At 34.4% G+C, this 25,948-nt stretch overlaps 2 protein-coding genes across 4 annotated transcripts in view; one reads left to right on the plus strand and one right to left on the minus strand.

Moving 5' to 3' along the window:
* Window positions 1–25,948, plus strand: part of RALGPS1 (Ral GEF with PH domain and SH3 binding motif 1) — a 134,368-nt gene that overhangs the window by 42,634 nt on the left and 65,786 nt on the right. The gene's annotated exons all lie outside the window — the stretch shown is intronic.
* On the minus strand, window positions 727–25,072 carry ANGPTL2 (angiopoietin like 2). Its single transcript, XM_062591029.1, has 5 exons — window positions 24,611–25,072; window positions 14,796–15,651; window positions 3,370–3,563; window positions 2,857–3,127; window positions 727–2,389 (listed from the first exon to the last, which is right to left on the minus strand). Exons 2-5 carry the CDS (start codon window positions 15,601–15,603, stop codon window positions 2,190–2,192), a joined length of 1,473 nt encoding a protein of 490 aa, XP_062447013.1. The 5' UTR covers window positions 15,604–15,651; window positions 24,611–25,072; the 3' UTR covers window positions 727–2,189.

Raw genomic sequence — 25,948 nt, forward strand, 5'->3', positions numbered from 1 at the left:
TACTGCATATATAGGTGATGCATTACTTGTTGGGGGGGGGGGGGCTGCCCCTGTGTCTAGAGTCTTTATGCTTTGTGCTCTACCAATACTTGCTTTGGTAGTACATTTCAGAGGGAGCACTGGAAGGCAGTAGAGTATGGACATAACCTAAGGTGAAAGCATTTCAGGAAGTCTTGGGTGGTCATCGACATATCACACATTGATATGCATACAAACCATATGTTTTGAAGAACTTCCTGATAAGTGACTTTCCTAAAGTGGGCATCAGTCCAATATATGTGTTTGCTTCTGACAAAGCTAGTGGTTGGTGTCAGTGTCAATAGGAGTTATTTTAATGTTACAATCCTAATTGTTAGAACACTGTGGCCAGGCTGTAGAACCAATAGATAAGAAATATTAAATGTGTCTAAACATTAAATACTCGATTACTTTCCAGAGTCCAGCAGATAAATTGGTTTAAGATGAATCTTGAATATTGTTTGAAAATTGTGGCTTTAAGTATGACCTACAAAAACTTTTTCTTCCTTGGGATGCCTGAAAATTCAGTATTTTTTCTTGGTTGGGAATGGCTTTGCTTTTGATGTTGCCATTTTGGGCCATAAATTTTACACAGATTAATAATTGCGTATCAGAGCTGATTTGAATTACAAGGCAGAGCTGTGTGAAATTAGGTAATTATCTATTCTTTGTTCTAGTAATCTGAACTGAAACAGGATGAAATCTAAGTATGTCAAAATAATGTTGCTTTATTAAAGGAATGCAATGTTACAGGAATAATCTAATAATATATTAGAAACCCTACTTTCAGTTATATACAACACATGCTACATCAGACATCACTTTAATGCACAGCATACATTTGTAAAGAAGTATTGAGGTAATAAGGGGAAAAAATGTGCATGAGTACGCACATGCACTCATGTGCATGCGCGTGCACACATACACACACACTCAAAGTCTCACAGGCTTACTGAAAAATACATTGAACTGCCAGGGGCTTTTACTTTCATTCATATGTGCATTCTCTAACTTTTTTTTTTTTTTTTTTTTTTGTGGTGGTTTCTATTTTGAAATGGGCATTACAACGATCTGTTCTAAAACTGACCTCTGCAGAACATTAGAATTATTCTACTCAGTATTTTGTAGTTGTTACTGACCTCTAAATATAGATGAGTAAATCTGTTTAAGAAATTGACAAAAAATAATATGTTATAATTGTGAAATATGGTAAATATCATTGCTCTTGACTGCAGATAGATTCTTTATATATTTTTCATCTACTAGCTAAGGGGATTAAATAGATAATATGCTAGTATCCATCATTTGCCTGCAAAGTTGGATAGTCTCTAATTTGTATTCAGCCATTCTGACTACAGAGGCTACATAGCAGGTAATGGCTGAAGTCAGGTACAAAATAATGTGGTATTTATTGTTTAGTATAACATGTTGGCTATACAACATGCTATAGCCATTGTAAATCTGAGTCAATTTCCGTATATAGGTAGCCAGTTCATTTTGGTATGAAAAATGACTTGAGTTTTTAATCTAAAATATTTGAATCAAAAGTAAATAGTAAATGATAGGAGCAGATGTATTAAAAGGTCAAAGTTTGAATTTATTGTGATAATAATGGTTTAGGTATATAATTTGAGTTTGTGAGCAGATAGTGCTAACTTTATTAATGACAGTTAACAAAGATTAAATTAGAATAATCTCACCAATGTACATATACCAGCTACTTAGTTCAAAGGATATTATTTCCTGTGTCAAATGATTGCTAATAATAATAAAACTCTTGCTGTACAGTTTGTAATATTTCCTATATTTGAGAATATTTATACATATCATAGCATACAAAAATATTTAAATGTTGTGGCAGTGTTTTTATGATCTAACTTAAATTACAGGGAATAAAAACCAGAAAACTTATCTACAGTCCATCTCAACTGCCAGTTCTAAAAGGCTTAATATTTGCTTTTAGTACAAAGAGGCATTTTGAATATAATGTCACTTCAGTTTGTTTTTCTCCTAGAATGATTCTTGAAAATACAATATACAAGCCTTCATATCTTAGCAATAAATGTACAATATCTTACATACCTTGTTTCTGAAAAGATAATTTCAGATAATAACAGTATAGCTTTACATGCTTCTTAAAAAGAACAAAAAAACAAACCAATAGGAGACTTTCAGTGGAATGTGTTGGGGTTAGGTCTTATCATCATAACAACTTTCTTTAGTGAATATGATCCTCCCCGGAATTCAGCCCAGTAAACGCCATCCTGATACCGACTGCGGTAGTGTCCTCCCCGATACCAGACTCCATTGAGATTTGAATGAGCACATGCATTGTACCACCATCCTCCCTTCTGGTAGTGAGCACAGTTACCTGCAAAAGAAAATTCTAATTCAGTCCTGGGAGCAAATGAAAAATCTTAGAGCAAACAAACTAGCTAAGAACAAAACAGTTTTTTGGTGGTGTATTTACACAGAGATTTCATGTGGTAAAAGACAGATTAATTTAGTCTTCTTCAGGCGCATGTATTTGAATTCTACAGATAAACTTCGAAAATGGGCCAAGGGTGACAAATAATCCAGTAATAAATCTAACATTATTGTCTCAAATAGCTCCCAATAGTATGTAACAGACTCATATATTAGTTCAAATATTAAATATTTCAGTGAGAATTTTTGTTCCAGTGTTAGTTCTAATTAGGTTTGAGAGCATAAATTAGTTCATGCTTTGCAAGTTACTAATTGTCAACTGTCTAAAATATTTCATTTCAATTTTTTGTGTATGAGCATGAATTTTTCCTATTACAAAAAAAATCGAGGAGACAAAAAGGGGCCTCCAACCTGTGTATACATCATGGTCCCGGTCCAGCGTGGTGAACTGTTTCCCATTGTGCCAAGTGAAAGAGTCTCCAGCATTGCCATTGTAGCGTCCCAATCTCAACTTGTAATATTCACTTTCTGGCTCCAGTCTGAAGCTAGCATACTCAGCAAATACTTTTCGACCTGACCAGTCTTCCATTGTTATGAGCAGTTTGTAGTTGCCTTGATTTGTTAACCAATAAATATTTTCTAAACCAAGCCAATATTCACCATCTATGTTACCAAATCCTTGCTGGAAAGGAGGAAAGAGAAGTGTGTTAATATTCTGTCTGTTTTATTGGTAAGTTCTAGTGCATTCTTAAATAGCAAACCAAAATTGGCTTGTTATATAAAGGCTTCCTCTTCTGGAAAGGTAAATGCATGTCTTCTTTTCAAGTGAACTATTGGCCAGACTCTAAAATAATCACACTTTAGATTAAATTTACCAGTAATTTTTAGAGGGTAGAAGATACTAAACTGTTCACTTGTCCTAACCTTGTATGTCTCCCAGTTCCTGAAAAAGTTGACAGACCCATCCAGCCGTCTCTGAATGACTGTCCAGCCACCAGGGTCATGCCGTTGATCACACCAGACCTGCATAAGTCGGTTTGTGTTTTCTGGTTTTACAAGATAGATGGAGCTTGTATCATGACCATCTTCTAATGCCTGTAGACAGTCTCTCCAGGGCCCTGTGTCAAAACAGAAGGATTCTGCAGTCAAAGAGTAATTGAGCATATCTTTAATACAGGACAATATTTGAATTATTAGTTTTTTCTTTTTATAGTAGAGTTGTTTCTGCTGGGACCTGCATTTGTTCTTCATCTTTTGAAGGTATAGTTTCCACTATGTCTGCATTTTTAAACGTCAGATTAATTTGTTGTAATTTTTTGGGGGGAGAGCAGTGAGTAACTGATACAAGTAGGGTTTTTTTTTTTTTTTTTTTTAAGGCAACTGAAATGTAAGACTATTGACTATAAAGAAACTAAGCATGAATTATTCCAAAGATAAATATTAATATTTTTCCTTTAGAAAACAAAATGATAAACTTAGTTTCTTTCTCTGAGATTTTCAACTTTTTAAATTTTCAAAATTGTCAATGGCAAGGATATTAACAATGGAATCAACTGCATAAAATAATAATGTAGGCATTACTGTTGGCATTCTAATAAATAGTAAGCTAAACACAAAATAAAAATTCAGATTTGTAATATAGAGTGTCTGTTATACAGTGAGAGATATTTTAGGTAATTGAGGAGACTTTAAAAATGTTTTACATTTACAGAACTTACAAATAATCCTATCCCATTTTGGGGAAAGAGAACACCTGCTTATTTCTTGAGTTTCATAAGAGTCCGTAAAGAAGAGCTTAGTCAAGCAGAAAAGAGTTAATAAGAATCCTCAAGGTCAAAGACCCTTGATTTTTTTCACTCTGAGGGAGGAGGGCATGTCAGATCTTCTCTATTAGGAGTCATACCAAAGTGTATTGTTGCTATTACAAGTAACTTCTCTTTTACATTATTTCTGTTCGTCTATCCTTTTCCTTAATTTACTACCAAGCACTGGAAGTAGGGCTATCCCTGTACTCAGTAAATGAATTAGTGATGAATTAGTTCTGTAGCAAGAAGCTCTTTGTTTTGAGGTTTTTTCTTTGTTTGTTTCCTTAAGTACTTAATCAAGAAGTCAGTGCACAGGGAGGTGATCCAAGTTTTTTGGTCTGCGTCCATGCTGTGGTGTTCTTGCTTCCTTAGTTGTACTCATAGACTGTAAATAGAGTGCTGCTTCTAAGATCCTTCTTCATTTCTGTTATAGTTGGCTGCTCAGACTTCTGGCAGCTTAGGTGTAGACACAGTATTCTGTGACATAGTTACATGACTCATCATGATGGATGGAAGGAGACAGACATTATTAACTGATAATTTAAATTGTTTTTGTTTATTTTATCACAATGTATACGTAGTATAACTTATTAAAAACAAAAAAGAACATGTCAGTTCAGAGTCATCATGGAAGCAACTCCTACAATAGTCAACTTAGTCTTTTATATTGTCTTCATGAAAATAAATGCATAGCGGTTTATGATTTAATACATACAGCTTCTAAATTTCACAGTTTTTTTCTAAGCCACCATGTAAAAATGCTGTACTGCACATGATTCTTTTCCATAAAATGCTTTAATCTTAATTATTATAAAAACTTTAAAGAAGAGTTTGCAACTACTTTTCTGTGACGTGTTTTTTCAGACGTTAACCTTCCAAATTTTTGACTAAAGCTTACAGTCTGAAATGTCTGGTATTAGAAATGCAAGAGAATGTAGAACATTGGTCCTAGCACAGACCTCTGCAGGGTTCACATGATTCATATACATCATGATGTATGTGAACTAGAAATCTGTCTGCATAGACATTGATGCTTTCAAAAATTTCTAAAAGTGATACAAAAGCAATATTACAAAAGCAGAGTTGATTCTATCCAAAAATGATTCATATGTTTACTCCTTATTCTGTTGTTCTTAGAATATTTTTAATCAATTAAGGTTTTTAAAACATGTTTTAGTAAGAGATTACACAGTAGTTACTAGTTACATGTTCAGATTAATTTAGAACTCTTGGGGAATATGCACAAGTCTTCACAATTCATTAGTATTCACTTTCTTCATTTGTTCTATAATCTCTTCTACCTACCAACATTTCAGTCTGAGAAGGGATCCTTCACAGTATCCTCCTTGCCAATTACAAAGGCAATACAGGAACCTCTGAAAGCTTCTCGTCAGTGAATACACATGTCAAAAAATCTAGATTTTCTATTGACTTTTTTTTCTGAGTGCATCTTTTATCTTTCCCTATAGACACTTAGTCAAGTTTTGTGTTCTTGATGTATTAGAATACAGGTTTATTATTTTTAATGCCTTTTGCAAGTTGTTCCTGAGACTTTAGTGTGTCCTTGAAGCAGGACTTCAGTGCTTTGAATAATGCCTTCTTTCTTATAAGAGTGATTGCTTACCATGCTGCTTAACCATGACAACATCTCCTGGTCCTTCTAAAGTCTTTTTGGATAGATGGATTTTTCTGAATTTCCAAAATGGTATCTTTAAATAGTCTCTGTTGTACTTGAAAACATTTTACCTTTTCTTTTAACACTTTTAATTTATGCATTGGTGATGCATTCCACTGTTTTCCCTGTCTTCAGGTTTCTGATAGAGTACTATGTCAATAATTTTAGTAAAGGCCCAACTGTCTAGGTCTCTTGTGCAACAGCTACCTATCTGCCTTTTGGACATGGGTGGAAAAAAAAATGAAAAAATAAGAATTGGAAGTAAACAGTTTGTGAACTGCTATGTTTGAAATCCCAAGTTGTTCTACTGGGAATCAAAACCAGCTGTTTTTAACATTTTTCTTTACTTTCAAAAAAAAATTAGTAGCAAAAGCATTTTGACAAGATGCTAATCCTGTATGCCTTGCCTCTGAAGTCTGTCACTTTTTTTTTGTTGTTATTTGGAAACCACATTTTGACTTAGAAATGTGGGGCAAATGTTCAGTTTACATTTAAATCATATTTCAGTAAATCTGTAATAGTAGGTTTGGAAGGATACTTCAAACATGACAGAGAAATATTTCTTAATGAGTATCTTATTTTGGGTCATAGTCACAACAAGGTTTTTGCTTTAAAGTAATACCTGAGTGTAGGAATAGAAGATAATGTGTCATGGTACTATAGAAGGTCATTATGGAAAGAGGGTCTCTGCTCTGAAGGTCTTAAATTCTAAGTAACATGCGCTAGCTTGCTTTATAAATATTCATGTAGAAAAAATATGCAGAAAAAATAAGCACTTTATTTTGTAATACATAATATATTAACTGTAAGATGCTTAAACTCATTTCAGTTCAGATGCCTTTTATCAGTCTTTTGCTGAAGTAAATGTAACAGCATACTAGTTATACTATTGTTTCATATGACACAACGTACAGTTGTTGTCTTATTTGTAGTTGATAGTTATGTAAATTGCAATTTACCATTCAACTATGGAGCTGTGCAGCTATTTGAATATTTCTTTATTAATTTCTTTCTTGTGAAAGATGCTGGGCCAGCAGTGACTGATGTTGCCATTTTAGATTTAAAAAAAAAATGGGGTGCAATTATATTAACTTCCTCTGTAGCGTATCTACTGCTGTTAGGTGAAAAGAACAGTTCTCTGTGGTGTTTTTTAATAATTAAATGTAAATGTATTCTTTTCCTTCTGAAATCTTAGTGTGCTTTACAAGCAAGGGCCTTATTATCTTCGCTTGAAAGAATGGGAGGATCCTAACTTTCAGAGAAGTAGTCTTGATAAAATTACTTCTAGGAAGTCAGGCAGACCTTTGAGGAGTAGAGCTGTAGTACCTTTGTAATCTAGGAGCCTGTTCATTGGATAAAACACACTTTTAACTACAAAAGTAATTTGGGATGGATGCATAAGATGGAGAGAATTGTGTAATGAATAGATTATGTATTCTATTAGATAAAGATCGTAGTAACTTATAACTGATTGTCTGAGATTCACTGGATTGCTTTGTACCTGCACCCATCCTTGCCAGTGAGAGGAATGAATCTTAAGTTGAAGAACAAGAAAAAGGTTCAAAAATTGTCAGTGATACTGCTAAAAACCTGTATGATTACATTTCCTCAAGCCCTGTCTTTGTGCCTTGAATCTCCTTAATCCCTCTCATCTGCAGTCATTAGTTCTGTTTGGATTGTATTCTTAAAAATTCTTCAGAATTCAGCATCTAGGAAAAATGTGCCAAATAAAGTTTTATCGTGGATAGATTATTCTATCTTTTAGAATTCTCACGTAGCACAAGGCTAGATTCTGGTCTGAAATACCATGACAAGATTCCATGTTGGTATGCGTTTTTTCTGTATTTAATTACACGCTGAAATCTTTTATATTGCAGTGCTTAATCCTTTTAAGTCTCCCAGATAGTAAACTTTTTATTGTATTGTTTTGTCAATTTTTAAAATTGTCTTAAGAGGGATTGCTACATACATAAGAAAACAACTACTGAAAAAAATACCTTGTAATGCTAGAGCTCCAACAAACAACAAGCAAGGGGAATGCTTGTGTCAGAGCACCTGTTACTGAAGCCTGGCTTCAAATTCATTTTTTAAGCACTTCTGGCATGATTTTAATGATTTCAGACTCACTTGATTTAGCTATTGTTGAAGGCTTGTTAATAATATAATAGAATAAATGAATATGGCTAACTGTTGTATTGCAGTTAACCCCCAGCTAACAATGAAAAGTAGATTCTGAAGATAGAATTTTTGTCCTTAAAGGAAAAAAAGCATGCTATATAACAAAGTGGGCAAAAAAAAATCTCTAATCACATTTCACTACTTTGCCCTGACTTGAAAATTAAGTTGTGCTAAACAGAAAATACTTTTTCAGATGTTCTTCCTAAAGTGTGTGGGGTGGTATGATTTTACTGTACCCTCTCCCCCAAATTCCTAACTTGTATTGGTTCGTATTCATGGCTGAGGAGTTATGAATTAACAAGATTTATCTAATTCTATTTTACATTGATATTTTCACATTACATAATATTTTACTTTTTCCTGATATGAGGTGTTGTATCTCAGGCTCTTACATATGTTTTCTGCCTTTGGTGGGGTTCAGTAATTATAAATAGTGCTTCACAAGGCTCTGGAAGCTTGGATTCATATAATTTTGATTGTAATTTTAACTTAAAGCCATTAATACAAATGAAAGGGAAATAGGTGAAGTAACTTAAGAATAGAAGTTTCACTTTCTTTGCAATTCTTGTGCATAATTAACTTAAATGTGGTTTAGTTTTTGACACTTATTACTCCTTTATTCCCGCAGTCTCCTTTTTTAAAGTACATGATATTTGATATATGTTCAGATGCTTGTTATCCAAAAAGAGATCAGAATATTTAAAATGCCCTACAAATACAAATCACAATACTTTGTCTAATAGTTTTTATTGTCCTTTATTGTAGTCTTTGAGACATCTATGGTATTTGCACATTTATTTCATGTATATTGATGGAAATACTTCTTCAGCATGCTCCTCTTTTTTAAAGTTGTGATACAATCACTAATAAACTTTAAAAAAAAAGTTATACATGCTGCCATCCATCTCTGCACTGATCTCTCTATACTGTATCAATTGTACTTTTGTATGCTGGCATTCCACTTGCAAAATTGTTTGGTTTCCCCTATGCTCTCTAATTTTGTTGCATCTGTCATTTGATGGGTATTTTCTTTATTCCTAGAATGTATTTACCTAATGCTTGCTTTGCTTTTCCTTCAAGACAATCCTTCCACCTTCCTTTGCATGTTAAATAATCCTAGTGATAAAAGCAGTTTAGGTAGACAGAAACAAGTAACATCAGTGGATTTGTTAGGAGAATAAAAATATTACAATACATAATTGTTTACAGGAAATCTTAGGTATTGTGTTCTACTTGACAGTTCTAGCCTGGAAAATATATGTTGTGCTGTCCACAGATTTTTACTGTATGATAATAAAAATTGGGTTTTGTGATTATTTTATTGAATTACTAACCTCTAACTAAGTGATTATCTGCTTGGGAGAGGAAAACAGCAGATAAAAAGTATATAGCAAGTTTTTGGAATTTGCTGAGGACAGCTTTTTAATAAGTACATGAAATGAAGAAAGCAAATACAGAACAGGAAATACTAGATTTGAACTAGTAAGCAGGGAAGGACTGATAAAACATGAAATGGAAAGCAATGTAGGTGATCTTGACCATGAAATAATTATGTCCACAGTTCTTAAGAAGGGAAAGTGAATAGAAAAGCAAAGCAATGGACTTGAATATAACAGAATTCAGCGAATTCAGAGAATAGGTAAAGATGATGCTATAGAAAATGAGTCCAACAGAAGAGTCTACAAGTTTCCTAAAGAGCCTCTGTTAAGGACAACATAATGGATTTTGCTAATGTGGAAGACTATGGAGAATGGTAAGAAACTGACTTGCTCATATCGTGAGCTTTTCAATAGCTCTGAAAGTGTAAGAAAGCTCAGATAAAGTAGAATCGTAGTTAGAGCATGATGCTGCTAATGCCAAAGCCGTGGGTTCAGTCCCCATACAGGGCTATGCTGAGGGTTGGACTAGATGATCTCCAGAGGTCCCTTCCAGCCTTACCATTCCATGATTCTCTGATTCTCAGCCCTGAAATTATTTACTAATGTTCAGATATTACCTGTGTCAAATTACTGGCTAATATGTGCAATGTGGACAAAATAAAACTAGTGAGAGAAGTGTTAAGTCTATGATCAAGAGGAAAGCATTGGTCTGCTATTGAGTGAGGAAGGAGAATTGCTGATGGATGAAACAGTTTTTATTTAACAGGTCAGCTATAGATGGATAGCCAGGAACATTGATACAGGTTGAGAACTCGAGACAGTACAGAAAGGACTGGATAAAATCATATGTAGATTATTTTCAGTGGCTGGGCCTAAGCAGAGTTTTTCAAATGCGTTCCAGACACTTACAGAGAACTAGCTGAAGCAGCTTTTGGAGCACTACCTGTGGGAAGGGATTTTGTTTGAGATGTGCTTGGAAAATGGAAAAAGTTCTGGATGATGAGGAAAAGGTATTAAATGTTTCTTGTCAAAAAAAAGGGGGGGCGTGAGGAAAGGATAGCTTAACTTCAGTTCTTTTCTGGAACGATCAAATATAGCAAATTAGAAGATAAGGAGAGAAATAAAAGTTTGTGCAGAACAAATGTGATACTTCCTTTTCTGATGTGTTATGTAGATAAGGGATCAATAGCAAATGTCATATCATAAAGTCGTTGACATTGGAAGGATCCTCTAGAGGTAATCTATTTCAACTAGTCTAAAGCTCTTGTTCATTGAAGAAGGGTCCTCTGGAGATCTAGTTCACTCCCACCACCACTATCACCATTTATGATTCTTATGGCTTTGACACTGTCATTTAGGAAAATGTTTTTCAATGTTACATTTGAAAAACTTGCTGGATGAAACTAGTGTTTGGTAAGTGAATAACTTTGTGAAAACTACATGTGGAGAGCAGTTACCTCTGAGGCAGTATCACATTAATTTACAATCACAGATTAAATGTCTGTTTTGTATCTGTTGCTATTCTGTATTTTCCAACAGCAGCTTTGATACAAGAACAAAGAGAATAATTACTTCATGCAGGTAACACTAAGTGGAGGTGCACTGCAAGCATGAGAGAAGCCATGATTATAATTAAAAATCATCTTAAACGGTTGAAGTGGTGAGGTGAAAGAGTGGTATTATTTGGTAGACACAGATTTTTCTTACAGAAATAGAAGTTACAGTTGCACTAATAAGGATAGAAAATAGCCAGATGAACACCACTTCTTCAGGCAAGGAACTGGGGGTTCTACTGGATTGCAAGTTGAACATGAGTCAGTGTTTTATATTGTAAAAAAAAGGAAATACTATATGAAGATGTATCAATAGGAGTCCTGTGCAGTCCTTGAATAATTTTTCTGTTCTGCTGTGTGATGATAAGGCCTCAGCTATCATTGTTTGTCCAGTTTGGGCACTCAGCAGCTCATAGACGATGTGGACCAACTGATGAGATTGCAGAAGAGTGTAGCAGGAATGTTAATAGGTCTTAAAAGAACAATTGAAGGATATTTTATTTACAGAAGTTGAAGGGAAGCATAATGTAGAAGAGGAAGAAAAAACTGTTCTCCATATCTCCTATCCATAGGATGAGTAGTTACAGCAAGACAGTTCAGATAGTTCATCGGAGAAAAACAGTTTGACATATACAGACATACAATTTTGCTTTGTGGGAAGTGGCAGATGGTGTTTTCAGATTCCATCTAGACCTACTTTCTATTATTCTAATATTCTTCCCTACTTTCCCCTTCATATTTCTATCATGTATTTAATGAAAGTCCATCTTTTGGTTTTATTATGTATAATAAATCTTAAAAGATCATTTAACAATTTCGGAATACTATGAGGGGACTGATAGGAATCTTACATGAAAGAAAAAAAATACAGCATCTGTCACTAGCAGTGGAATGCCTTGTCAGAGAAGATTGGACTAAGCTTGAACCTACTTTGAGATCTGAGCTAAAATTTAATTACTAAAGAGGCTATCTTGTAGTGTATTGCTCATAAGAAATTGTAATAGACCTGATTTTCTCTCTCTCTCACCCCCCCCCCCCTTTTTTTAACATAGAGCTAGGTCTTTCGTTTCACAATGTAAATTTAGGTCAATTCATCTTTGACAAACTCTTTAGGATTACCAAATACTGTAACTGTCAAATTAAACACATTTATTTCTCCTTAGAATCACCTATGACAAAAAAGCATGAACAGGTGTTTGTCTGAAACACAGCTTCCAACACACTTTGTTAAATGCACATACTTCACCATATTGCTAATAGCCTGATAAATATGCTGTGTGCAGGTCGTGTGACTAACTCTTATTTCAGTTCTTGGTTTCAGATGTCTATGGGACCGCCTCTCTGTTTTTGAAGCAAGTGCATGTTGCCCACACTGAAAAACAGACTGTTTTTGTGTTCCTAAATTTGGACCCATAATATGTGAACTATTTTTGGAAATATGTGGAACTAAAGGTGAATTTAGATTCTTTATCTACTGTTTTCTAATCATCTAGTTCAACTAATCTCTAATGTGATTACAAAAGCCTGCATTCTGGTTTATGGCAAAACTGTTAAGACATTAAAGTGTCTTATATATGCACATATAACACCCTTTTGCCATCACTTGTTTCCATTTGGTCCTGTCTTAGCCAGAATGAAAGTGCCCTGTACAGAGCAGATACAGTTTCCTTTCTGGAGCTGTACAAATGTAAGAATTATCATATGCTAGATCAACAGTCTTGTAATTTCATAAATGTTTACACAAAAGGTGTATGATACCTGCAGATGTCATGAATTACAGTAGTTCAGTCTTAGCCACAGGTAAATAAAATTTGGATGAATAGTGATTAGTGATATTGTGTGGCTCATTCTTCTCAGACATCTGGTATAGACAGTAGTTTTCTCTTGGTGAAGTAACAGGAAAAGTCTCTGCAGCTAACATGTCTAAATCAGACATCCAGAATGCATTTTCTTGTTTTCTTTCTCTGTTTTTACTACAACAGGTATATTAAAAATAGTTTGATCTGAATATGCTATGATACTCTTCAGAACTGTTAAGACACAAGCATTGCTGTAGGTTGTCCTGTATGGAAGGTTGTTGGGTATTACTGTGGTTTTATTTGATTGGATAATCTTAGTCTGTTTACCATTTTATCTTAGCCTGGAGTAAGGCTGCTGAGATGTGTTTTATCTTTATATATATAAAAAATCAAAAATAGCTAGGACTATTTTCCTTTTTATTTGATAATAATTTGATATTAATATAATTATTCATATTAATTAAGAAAACTGCATAACCATAGTCATAACAATTATCTCATTAGGAAAACTGCAGAATCTCAAAATAACTCTCACTGAAAATTAAGGATCTAAAAGCTTGACAGCAAAAGTGAACATAGACTCTTGCTATTTTGAGAAAGATGAGGAGCAAAGGTTCAGGAACTGAACAGAAATGAGGATTTATCCACATTAAGAACAAGTAAATCAATGGTTTTTGAACTGTACTACTGTCAGCTTTATTCACTCCAGAGCTAAGAACATGTTTTAGCCAGAGCTAAGGCTTATGTGACAGTTCTAAACTATGCAGATCAGTAATTAATAACAAAAACTGAGGGATCCATAAAATCACTGTTTGAATTGAATCTATTGCCCTTTATATTCTGAAGGAAAAAGCATAGCAGTGCAGAAAAAATAATATTAGAACATCAATTAATTATTTAAATGGTTGGGTCCAAAAGTCCCATTTGATTCACTAAGACTCTTTCTATTGACTTTAATTAACTTTGGATCTATTCTCAAATGGTGCAGTGTATCTAGAGCTAATGATGGCCATTCACATGCATCTGAATACCAAATGCGACTTAAATCTGGATTGAAGTCTAAAAATCATGATTAACTCTCCTAATTCAATCACTCACAGATTCTTCCATCTCACTCAGTTACTCATACTTCCTTTTTCTATCTTCTCCCCTGCAAAAATGTTTGGAAACAGGTCAAATTAGTAATACTACCCTAACGTCACAGAAGCCAGGATGTGACAAGCTGAAATGTAATGTATATTCCATAGTTTAGAATATCAGTCGGTGAACTCTGTCCAAACTATAGTGTGCTGAAAGAGATGTTTGTTTAAATATTTTAGACAGTCCTTAATTTCATTTATGCTTTGTTTTAGAATGTCAATTTCTGCAGTATCCTATCATATATTAACAAGTTGGGGGGGAGGGGTGTTTGGCTGGGTTTTTTTAGTACTTGATTTGTACCAGTGACAAGCTTGGAACCAGTGTAACTTACGGTTTCCATAGATCTTTGCTTTTCACAAGAACAAACCTTAAAATGGGCTATTGCAGTATCTGAAACCTATAGCAATCTTCACTGTGGATAATAAGACAGTAGCACTGTGTCTAAAGAACTCTGAATCACTGTAATGAATTCTTTTATAGTTGAAAGAAGAGGATTAGACCTTGTGGTAAACAGTGTTAAAGTACTTTCATACAGTAGCAACCTCAAGTCCAGTGGCCCTGAAAAGCACAAGTCCAATTACCCTGCTGCATTATAGTGTTAAGCGCTCTCATTGGAAGGGCTTTTGCAGTTTTAATAGTTGGTTCAGTGGGCTCAATATATACAGTCACCTCAGACTTTACTGAATCTCAGTCTGTTCAAAATCATTTATTTGAATTTATTTTGCTAAATAAATTCTATCTGCATTTTGATAAAATTATTACACTGCTATTCACTGCATATTAGCATAAATTAATGTAGACATGACAATAAAATTACTTACCAGATGGCTTATCAGTTGAAGTTGGAATGCTAGTAACTGCAGGCATGGTTGGTAAGGTAGGTGGCAGAACCTTTAAGTTCTGATCACTCTGGATCTCATTAGTAGATATCTGGTTAATAATGCGATTGTAAGTAGGAGGCTGGTACACTTTGTTTGGTGGCTGTGGAGTCTGTGGCAATGGCTTTATGGATGGCATTCGTTGACAGTGTTCTTCCAGTTGGGCTATTATTATTGACTGATTATTGGCAATTGACATCAAATGTTGGTATTTATGCTCTAAGTCTTTGTATTTGTTTGCAAGCTGCAACATGTCTGCAGTTTGGTTTAAAATCTTATTCTCAAGTTGGGAAAGTTCAAGGGCGTTGTCCCGTTTTCGGATGATTTCATGTAATAGCTGCATATAGAGTTGTGTGACACGAGAGTTCATATTTCTGCTTTCTTTTCGTAAAAGTTTAACCTCATTAACAATCCCACCATCCACCTCTACCAATTGCTGGAGAGTTTCTATTTGTCTCTTCTGTTTAAGAAGCTCATTGTTAAGTAATTGTAATTCTTGTTTATTTACCCTATTTTCAAGTAGAACCTCAGGTTCCTTCGAATTAACACAAATGGCACCCGTCACTCTCTGTTGAGGTACAATGAAGGTGTAAGTGCATTTGTCCTGTGTGTCACTGGAACGCTTATACCTGTTGGTATAAATGAATTCTTGCTCTGTTTCCTCATCATTGCTTTCAAATTCCTGTGTTTTGCTTGCAGTAGCTCCCAGAACAGCTAATAACATTAAACAGATGAATCTTGCTGTGATCATGTTCCTTTATTTCTGGACAAATTTTCTTCTACAAAGAACTTCTAAAATCTGTTTTAAAATAAATTTAACAGTAAGTAACAAATAGGAAATCAGTTACAACTTCCCACTGGTGAATGTGTTCTAAAGCTTACAAAATAACTATGAATATTTCATAGTAATTGATATGTAAGTGAATAGATGAGACACTTGTTCAGCAGGATTGGTTGTATCATTCTATGACCAGAACTGTAGTTAGTAGTTGCTGGCTTATCTAAAACCTGCCAAGAACCACAAGAAATTAAGTAATAAATAACAGGACTTGAAAAGACCTTTCTTCCAGTCAACTACCACATAAGTTTCCAACATTGGTGCTTTCATTTAAATACAAATTACATTTTCATTTCTTAAAATTACAAATGTAACCTTTAAATGTGAACAAAACGTTACTAATTCTGTGCTGTTGAAAGTTCTGAAAGTATTTAATTGCTATTTTGCAGTATTTTATGACTGTATGTAGTAAAAAGATCTGTACATTGCAGGAGGTATGGCTTGTATGAAACAAAAACAATTTTACTTTGGTCAGCAGTCTTGAGCATTACAGTAATTTTTTTTTAAGGGGGGGGTGCTCTTGTGAGTCCTTAATAATTATAAATTAAAAACTCTACTGCCCAAATATCATGGGCAGTGAAATCTGTTGTTTTCCCAGACTAGTAGAACTTACATTTATTGTGACTCTCCCTAGGAACATTCAATTTCTTTACACTCACCCTACTCACTTTGCTTAATGGCCTGTGTTGGAGACAGGGAAATGCACACGCAGATGTGTCTGAGGAGCAAAGAAAATCTCCCACCTGCTAAAATTAGCTACTAGTGTTTATTGACATCCTGCAACAGTACTATCTTGGTGAAGTTAGTTTAATTTAGTCCTCAGAGTATCTTCATATTTGAAGTGCAAATTTGACTGATTTTTTTTTAAAAAAAATAAATAAATTTTGCCATGACCTCAATACCAGTTGTTTATAGGCAATGATCTTCTAGGAAGCATGAGCTTAGCATTGGCAGTGCTACCATGAATGTCCTTGTCAGCAAACATTTTCTGGTCAACTGCACAAGCAACACTTAGATATTGTGCCTGTCTGATAACTTTGTTGAATTTTACTATGCATTTGTATATATAATTGAATTTTTTTTAATATACAATATGGAGCCTGTTTAGCCAATAAAGGCTGTTTGGGTATTCTTGTAAACTTGGGTGATGTTATTGTCATATTTTGTTACACTTGTAAAATATTTGACATAGAATCACTGTTCAGAGCTTAAGTAAGTGTCGCCTTACTGCTTGGTCATATTCAGTACAATGTAATTTTTTTAATGACATGAAATGATGATCCTAACAGCTGTTGAGAAACTGGAATGAGTCTGGCTGAGGGCCACCAACATGGCTAGGGGCTGGCAGACAGGATGTATGAAGAGAGGCTTGAAGAGTGGTTTTCGTTTACCCTTAGAAGAGAAGGTGAAAGGGAGATCTTATTGCTGTCTGCAGCTACTTAATGGATGTTCATAGAGAAGATGGAGATTCTTCTCCAAAGTGCACAGTGAAAGTACAAAGGTCAATGGGTACAAACTGCCTCAAGGAAAATTCATTTGGGAAGTTAGAAAAAAGAATATCAAAGTGAAGAGGGGGGCCAGATACTGAAACAGGTCATCCAGAGGGGCTGTGGAGTCTTCATTCCTGGAAACATGTGAACTTTGAACTTAGACAAGGCCCTGAGCAACCTGATCTAATACTGAAGTTAGCCTTGCTTTGTAAGAAAAACATTGGACCAAATGACCTGATAAGGTCCTTTCTGATCTGAATTATTCCATGATTCTCTGATTCTAGGCAGCAGCTGACTTCTAAGTAAAATTTCTAGAGTTTCAAGGTAAGCTGAATATACATGCTTAAGTAATTGTTTGTAGTAAGCAGAAGTATGGTTGTCAGTCAGTCACATTTTTCTGTTTTTTTGAGAAACTCTAGAAGTACCACAGCTATTTCTGTAAATGTTTAAAACGAAAGCAAGCAGGACTGATCCTTCTGAAAGCATTCAGAAGTGTTTTTATGCTTCAGTTTCTTATGCAGTTTGGAATAAACTCATTTTTATTTTGCAACTAGAAAGAGATTGTGTTTTATAGAACCTGGCAAGAATCCTGAAAACTTGTCAGATACAAATTTGGAGTTTGTCATGGTTGCTGCGAGTAAAGCACATTATTTGGAATCCTGGAAAATAGGGAACATAAAGCTGTCTGGGGTGAATTTAACTTAACTTACATAATCAGCATTTGCACAGCAGGTCCCACTTGGAGGCCCTGGCAGTTTTCCAGGGCCCATATTTCTATACAGATGAACTGTTCTTGCAAATGTCTCTGGCATAGTGGATGTAAAATGGGTTTTATTTCACCATTTTAATTGAAATACTTTTCTTTGCCTCAAAAACTGCATTTATGGTGACCACTGAAAGGAAGCTAGATTTTTCCTCAGTGTTTATTTTTGTCCTTGTTACAGCATCTCAAGTCTTTAATTGAGCACAGGATATGGGGTGAACATACTTTTTTTCTAGGCTAAAGAGTTACAAAGCAGTGGATAACAGTTTTTATCTAATATTTTTTAAAGAATTGTTAAATAAAAAATGGGAAGGGGCAAGTTCATCACCCTCATCTTAATGTCTGTTTAACATCCTTCAAAATGCAGAAGGTAAACCAGCAGTGAAGGATATCACCATGACTAGACCTTGCTGAAATGCTTCTTTCTTTCATGACCTCTTCTCTGCCTGTAACCTATTCTAAGGTGGTGTTTCTGTAAGAGAAGACATTGGAAGGCAGGGAACACTGGTGAAATAAGAATGTTCCACATACAATAGCAACAAGAGCCATACAGTCTTGAGATGCCCTTCCTTTCTGCCTCTTATTGTCTGTACTTGTTCAGTTAAAATAGTTCAGATTGGGGACTATTTGTAGCTTATTGTTACTGTCAACAGAAGATAAATGGCATTTCTTCTATTCTGTAGTTGGATGAAATTGACCTTTTATAACCAACATGCATGTTTGACCAACTCTTCTGCATGATTAATCTTTCAAGGAGAGAAAGAAAAAATTGCTGGGAAAGTAGGGAAGGAAGCCATAGAAACACATCTAAGGAAGGCTAACACTCTTAAATACTTTTGAACATCTTGCTGTCCTATTTTAAGTAGGAGAGCATCATACTGTTAAGACATAAGGTTTCTTTCCCATGAGAGAGGAAGAGGATCTTATTTATTATGACTCTCGCACACTTAGCTTTCAGTTTTCTTCTGATGCACTTGTGCCAAGTAATTGCTCATACTTTGTCCTTAAATAGTGCTGCTACTTGCTAATCACTCATTTCTTCTTGTTTCTCCATCTCTGTACCCTCCCCCTAGCTCTTCTGTGTTGGACTGGGAGGAAGCTGTGTTTGTCCTCAGTGCAAAATTCCACTCTAAGTATCTGTAGATTTTTTTTTTTAACTTCAACCTTTCCTTTGCATATAGTAATGTTATATAAAGGCATGCTTACAGGCTGCTACAATTTTTCTTAATTCCTGGAAGGTACAGTATGTCACTCTTATGTACACCAACAAACTTCTCCAAGTATACCAATAAAATAGCAGCAGTACAAGAATCACAGCTGGAAAGTGTATGTAAGTGTGAGTTTAAATATCGAATAGAATTTCTAATTAGAAGAAGTATTAAGATTTGAATTAGTTTCTGTGTTTAGGTTCTAGTTGTTCAAGGCTTGTGTACAATTAAAGGGATTTTTCATGGGAGCTGAGCTGGTGCAGTTGTATTGCAAAACTCACCCTAGTTCAGAAGCCACTAAAATCAAGGTTATTTAATTTTGTATAAATTAACACTACTTGATAGTAGTGTTACTGTATTCATGCAAAAGGATTTTTTTTTTGTTTGTTATCTTTTGTCAATATAACTGCATCTATGTGAAGATTTTGGCAACATTGCTCTGCGGATTGTAACTATTATTTTTCATACTCCTAGTCAACATAAGTGCTTTGGTAAAATTTCTAGTTGTAGACCAGATGTTCATCTATCTATGTATATGACTGGAAGTAGGTAATAATGAGTTGGTTTGCTCCTTCACTGATTGTTCAGCTGAGGATGTTCCATCTTCTGGTGGAAAAAAGAGGAAGTAAAGGAGTATCAGATGTTTTGGACTCTGGCTATATTTTCCTGACCCTTAAATAGAAAAAGCAAGTAAAATTTTTCTTTGGCTTTTGCTTGGAATTACTTTTCCATCCTATATTCTAGAGCACTTATAGAGCACTTGTTCTGTCAAAAATATTAGCCTTTTGATTGTAACAATCATCTTAAAACTTGTGATTTTTTCATCAAGATTTGAAATTTTATCGTCATATTTTATCATCTGAAATTATATAGATGTTTCACATATAATTTATCACTGTCATGAAATTAAGAAATATTTCTATGTACTGGACTCATGTTCAGAGGTTTTTTTTTTTTTTTTATCAGCTTGTCTTAAGAAGAAACATTAAAGGAGACCATATCAGTAGTTTGCGTGTTTTTTTTTTTTTTTTTTTTTTTTAATGTTACTTAGAATATACACTTCAGTTTGGGTGTTCCAGCATATATGCGTTTTTTCAATATTTGTTGATTCTGATGCCATTCTTCAAAGACCTCATATTTACAAAATTGACAGGCACACATTTGTTTTTAAACTATCTTTTTCAGATTTCATGGAATATTTTACATATCCATGGGGTTTGTGTGCAAATGAGAATGAATGTCTATCTCCATCAACTGAAAAATATGACTTGTAATAACATACTAGTGTATCATTAAGTTTCTTTGAAAATACCACAAGTAACTCTTCAATGCTATGGTTATTTTTTGTTGGATGAAATTTTTTAGTGACATAATTGAGACGTTTGCCATATTATGTTGGAAAGAAAGGCATTCACAAAAGCTTTGATACATACTGTTATCACTGTTTCGCCTAGACCTAAAGGGATTTTGTGATGTCATATCTTTCAACCATTAAGAAATTGATTTTTAGTCTCTGCAAGATTATACTTTGCTCTTTCTACAGTTTACATTTTCAGTGCTGTACAAAAAGTGCTGAGACCATAGGAAAATCACTGGATGGTGCCTAAGCAATGAACTTTAATAAGCTTTTTATTGGTTTACTTCAAGGAGGAAACATTTTGACATTTAAGGAAGATATCACCAGCGCTGTAGCACTGCAGAATAATACAAAAGCAAAATAATGAGCTTGGTAGATCTTGTCAGGAAAAATGTAACAAAAATATATAAAAAGAATGGTCTGGATTTTGATGTAAAATACAAGATTTGTATATTAAATTTAATTGGCATGAGACATTCCTACAGGCGTGCATATATATATATATATATATATATGTATGTATGTATATATAGTAAACTGTTATTAAGCTAGAGGACTGTAGGTATGAAAGCTTATGCATTGAGTTATATAAATGCAGCTTTTGTACAAATGATACGTGAAACTATATCTACCCTTGGAGACTGCTTTACAGAGAAGGCTATTTTCCATGCTAAAACCAAGATGTTACACAAGGGAATTTCTAGGGACTTCAGTGACCATTTGAGTTGCAGTATAGCTAATTGTACTGCAAAGAGGGACAAGAAAAAACTGCTTTACCAGTTTGTTTTGAGGTGCTAATACTTCAAAATCAGCTATATGATGAAGATAGCAGCAGTTCTCTTAAATGTTAAAATAGATTCTAAGTGGTTTGTATGATGCAACGTAGGAACTGAGGAGGCATTTTTAGCCTCTGTTAGGCTTCAGGTTATGATAATCATTGTAAAACAGGATGAAAGAAGAGATTTTTCTAATTGACTTTTTATACTTAAAGCAGGAGTGTTCTGTAAACTGTCAAAATAAAATAGGATTCCCCATTTATCTCATAGTACCTTTTGAGATAACAAATACTATTCTTAAAACAAATTGCTACCCTTTTCTATCACTGTCACTTGGACTCCCCAGAAGGCACACAGCGTTACACCTTTAAGAGAGCTAATTACAGACAGTTTTGGTTTATTTGGTTTATTATTTATTATTTCATTTTTGTGGTTTTATTTATATGTTACCGTTGCTTTCTTTTTTTTTAATTTTTTTTTTTTTGGTAATAGGTGATTTTCTTTTCATTGAAGAGTGAACCGGCAAGGTCCAACACTCGCAATTTATTCCCAGCCTCATTATTTGTTCAGTGAAGATTTCCTGTAAATTTTCCAAATGTTGTTTCTTCAGAAAGAACAAATATCAAATTAAGTATGAATAAGTGATCAAATAAACCAGTTTATCTTTTTAGGCCTAATTACTGAAAGGGCTAACACACCTCAATCCATTCTTTTATATATGTAAATGCTTGAGGAAACTACACAAAAGGTACCACAGCATGTAAGGTTCATAGGAAAAGCCAGCCCAGCAAATGACTGCTTGTCTCACCATATTAAATATGACCTACCCACAACAATTCATCCACTGAAACGGATTTTGTCACAGACTGATTTAGTACATCAAAATAAACTCATCTATACATACAGTATCACTGTTACTTTTTTCTTCTAAGGCACAACAGTTATACAGGGAAATGAGAGAAAATACCAGTGTGCAAAAAGTGGGTATCTCATGTTTGCTGAATTTAAGTTTTTCCACCTATCTGAATATTTTAAAAGGCTCTAAATTATCAGTTAAAAGTATGTGCATTCAGCTCTACATTTAGACCTGCATGCACACTTACTTATTCAAACCTTCACAGCATTTCTTTAATACACTTTGCCTATGATATTAAAAAGGGGGCTTTCAGATTAGTGAAGAGTTGTACATTTTAATTGGATTGTAAAAGCAGATGGAGTGAAGATGTTGAAAATGTAAAATCCTGCTATAAAAAGATCAGAAAAGATGAGAGGATTTTTTTTTTTTTTTGATTTTTGTTTTGGGGTTTTGTGGGTTTTTTTGTTTTTTTGTAGATAAATGCTAAGTTTTGCCTCTGCAGAGTCCTTTGATAGTCAGTGTTTGTGGCCTTACAGTTAGTTGGCATGTTCCAGGCACTAGGCCAGTAATTTGATCTGGATTTCACAACACCATTGTGATAAGGAAGATATGCATGAATTTTCTGAAGCTGCTTGCTTTCTTACTGCCTGCTTCTTTTCTCAGAACATTCACTCAACTCATCTTCCTCCCTCTCCCAAATGTTCTCTTGCATAGAATTATATTAATCCGCTCAAAACCTTTCATTGTAGCCCTCACAGATGATGCAATTTGTTAATTTTTGCTGTCTTTTCAGGGGGGAGGGGGGAACTTAAATTGATTTGGATTTTCTTTTAAAATTAACTCATATAGTTTGGCTTTAGAGGAAGGCTACTGTTGCTAAACTGAGCATTCTTTTTGGGGGGAGTTGGTAAGAGGAAACAGCAGTTCACAGTGGAAAATATTGCACAGTAGTATGCATGCCACAAGTATTAGGAAAACCTTTAAAATTTTGCTTGAAGTTTTAAAGTAAATAGGGGGAAAGGAAGGACTGACACGTAGCATGTGGTTTCAGTTAAGAAAAGGTGATATAAAGACAAGCTGAAAAGCTTAACTCCAAGCTTATGGGATGGAGTGGCTTTTGCTTTTTTGCCACTATTTATTTGATTCTGTTGTAAACAGTGCGACAGACACCAAATTAATTTCTTTATATACTCAGTCTAATGCATTCCATATGCTATTTTTCTGTCCATTTCAAATTGTGTCTGAAGTTAGATTCTACCACAACTTCATCCTTCTTAAAAGTAAAAATTTTGTTTTACTGAGAGGAATGGATGACAAATGAAACTCTTCAGAATGAGAGTATCTTCACTAATTCTTGGAGAACTTTTGTTTTGAAATGGTACCAAGTGCTGCGAGAAACTTCAAAGGATTACATATCCTTTACTGCAGTGTATCTTTCTTTTTCAAGTTTTTGGCAAAATAATGTAGTCTTTTTGTTATAAGAGGTACTAATTTTCTTTCTGGAATATCAAGAATTTTAGTAACATTGTTAGTGGATTGTTCTTTGTGCTTTACTAGAGTTCTGTCATACAGTGGGAATGTAATTATGGAAAAAGAGCCTGCTTTTGCTATTACTTCCCTTAACAGCGGCCTCACCTTATTTTCACTTAATCCAATCCAAAAAGTGTTTGTTCTCTGTTTATGTGTGCGTGTGTGTGTGCATATGCGCATGCGCACTTAGTACATAATAGCCCTTAAACATAGATCTCACATTTATTAAAATGTGACTTGTTTTGCTAAAGAAAAATTGTAGTTAGATCATTAAGTAAATATTTTGTGTTTACATAAAGGTATTTATATAAAGGTACTCACAAATGCTGTGTTCTTTTTTTAAATTAAAATTTTGCAAAAATTTTTGAACGTTTGCTTTGCAGAACCTATTAAAGTTCCAGGAATTTTTATATCTCCTTTATCAGACATGAATGTAAGAAAGACTGAATGGAGATAATTTTTAATACACATAGTCCTTTTGAAACGTTGTTATAGAAATTAGTCTGTCATAGCAAGTTTGATGAAAGGCATATAGTATTCATATACATTTGCAGTCAGTTTGACGCAGCGTGAAGCCTAAAGTTACATGCAGAATTAAATAAGATAAAATTTCATATTATTGAAAATAATGGAAAGAAGTCTTTTTACTATATGACATCATAAAATGCCTTAACTATTTTAACAACTGTATTTTAATATGTTAAAAGAAAAAGAAAAGAACAATTTTGCTGCATATATTAGGAAGTAGTAGCAGCTTTGAAAAGCTTACATTTACTCATATGGTAGTTTTTTTGCATTTTATGACCTCTGCCTTGCAAGAAAATATTTGTTATCCAAAGGCTGGCTTTGCAAACCAGTCAGTTTTTGGACCCTGGACATTTAAAAGAAAAAAAAATGTATGTTTTAAATGCAATCAGCTGTACTACAGCAGCAGTCTTACCCTGTCTCCTTTGGCTTCTTTCTTCAGTCCTTAGCGTGCTTTCATCAAAGGTTAACTGAACAGCTCGTCCATAGGAGTTGTGACATCTCACTTTCTTGATTGTGTCAGAAATATATCTCTTCAGTGAATGTGACCTAAAATCTACAGCTGAAAAGCTCTGTGTGGTGTCCTGTAGTTAGAAAAGTAAATAACTAGATGTTCTACAAAATTATTTCCTTTCTTTTTTTTCTCCTTTTCTTTTTTAAGACTTTTCACAGCTTGGCTCCTTAGTCTAAACCACACATTCCCACAGTGTAAGCATGGAGGTACAGTAAGACTTTCTTTTAATGAAAGAGGAGACCTCCGCATTCCAGTTCTAAAGTTTTGAATCCATCGTTTCATACAAGGCTAAAGCAGCCTTATTTGAACTTCAGTTCCTTTGTGGTGGACTTACATCCTGGTAGGGGGAAAAAAAGGGAAAGAAAAAAAAAAAGCAAGCATGCAACAAGCTGACAAGTTCTGGTTGGATAAGCTGCTTTCCCCCTCCCACAAGAAGAAGGGATCCACCAGCAAAGACACGCTGGGGGCCTCCCCCTCCCAGCGGCCACGGAGGGCTGGCCGAAGCAGAGCGCTTGCGGGGTGACCTCAGCGCTCGGGGGCCGGGGCTGCCTCGGATCTCTTGGCAGCACACGGAAGCAAGCTCTGGAAAACTGCAGATCATTTAAGAAGACGACAGTAATTTGAGTGTGAGGTTTTTTTTTGTTTTGTTTTGTTTTGCTTTGTTTTTAAGAAACCAGGATTTCACTCTTGGTTTTATATAATCTATTTGCTGTAGTTATGTGCTTTTTTTTAATTGGTTTCTCTTAATACAAACTTCTCATAAACATGAGTCATGAGCTCATTTTCATAGTACTTAAAACATGTAAAAACTAGACTCAACTAAAAAGTCTTATTGTTGTGTTGCAGCTACTGATTAAATATTTAATGATAATCCAAAACAGAAGTTATTTATCTGTTATGTGTATTACCATTTTTCTTGGAGTTGGGAAGAAAGAATGTGTTACTGCATAGGATTCATCTCCAAAATGAGGGAGGTCCCTGCTTGATACAGTTTTCACAATACATTTACTGATGTATAGGAAAAAGATGGGGTATATCTCACTGTGTAGTGTAAAGCAGTCTCTACTTGTTTTTATTAACTGATCCTCTTTTTTAATGTTAAAGAAATAAAATAAGGCTGCTATAATCAGAGTAGTGCTGATACTCTCCATTTTTACCTTTTTTTTTTTTTAGTAATTTCTATCAAGAAACAGCAATTAACAGTTTTTAACATTCCATCATGTTCCCAGGAAAAAAAGA

This window comes from Rhea pennata, chromosome 18, assembly GCF_028389875.1.
Source record: "Rhea pennata isolate bPtePen1 chromosome 18, bPtePen1.pri, whole genome shotgun sequence".
NCBI classification, from domain to species: domain Eukaryota; kingdom Metazoa; phylum Chordata; class Aves; order Rheiformes; family Rheidae; genus Rhea; species Rhea pennata.

What these genes read in the sequence shown, in the direction of transcription:
- ANGPTL2 (XM_062591029.1), bottom strand. Translation starts at nt 15,603, where the DNA reads ATGATCACAGCAAGATTCATCTGTTTAATGTTATTAGCTGTTCTGGGA. An exon ending in GGAACTGGGAGACATACAAG is followed by an intron (nt 3,128 to 3,369) that starts GTTAGGACAAGT and finishes CCTCCTTTCCAG; the next exon opens with CAAGGATTTGGTAACATAGA. An exon ending in GGACCATGATGTATACACAG is followed by an intron (nt 2,390 to 2,856) that starts GTTGGAGGCCCC and finishes TTTCTTTTGCAG; the next exon opens with GTAACTGTGCTCACTACCAG.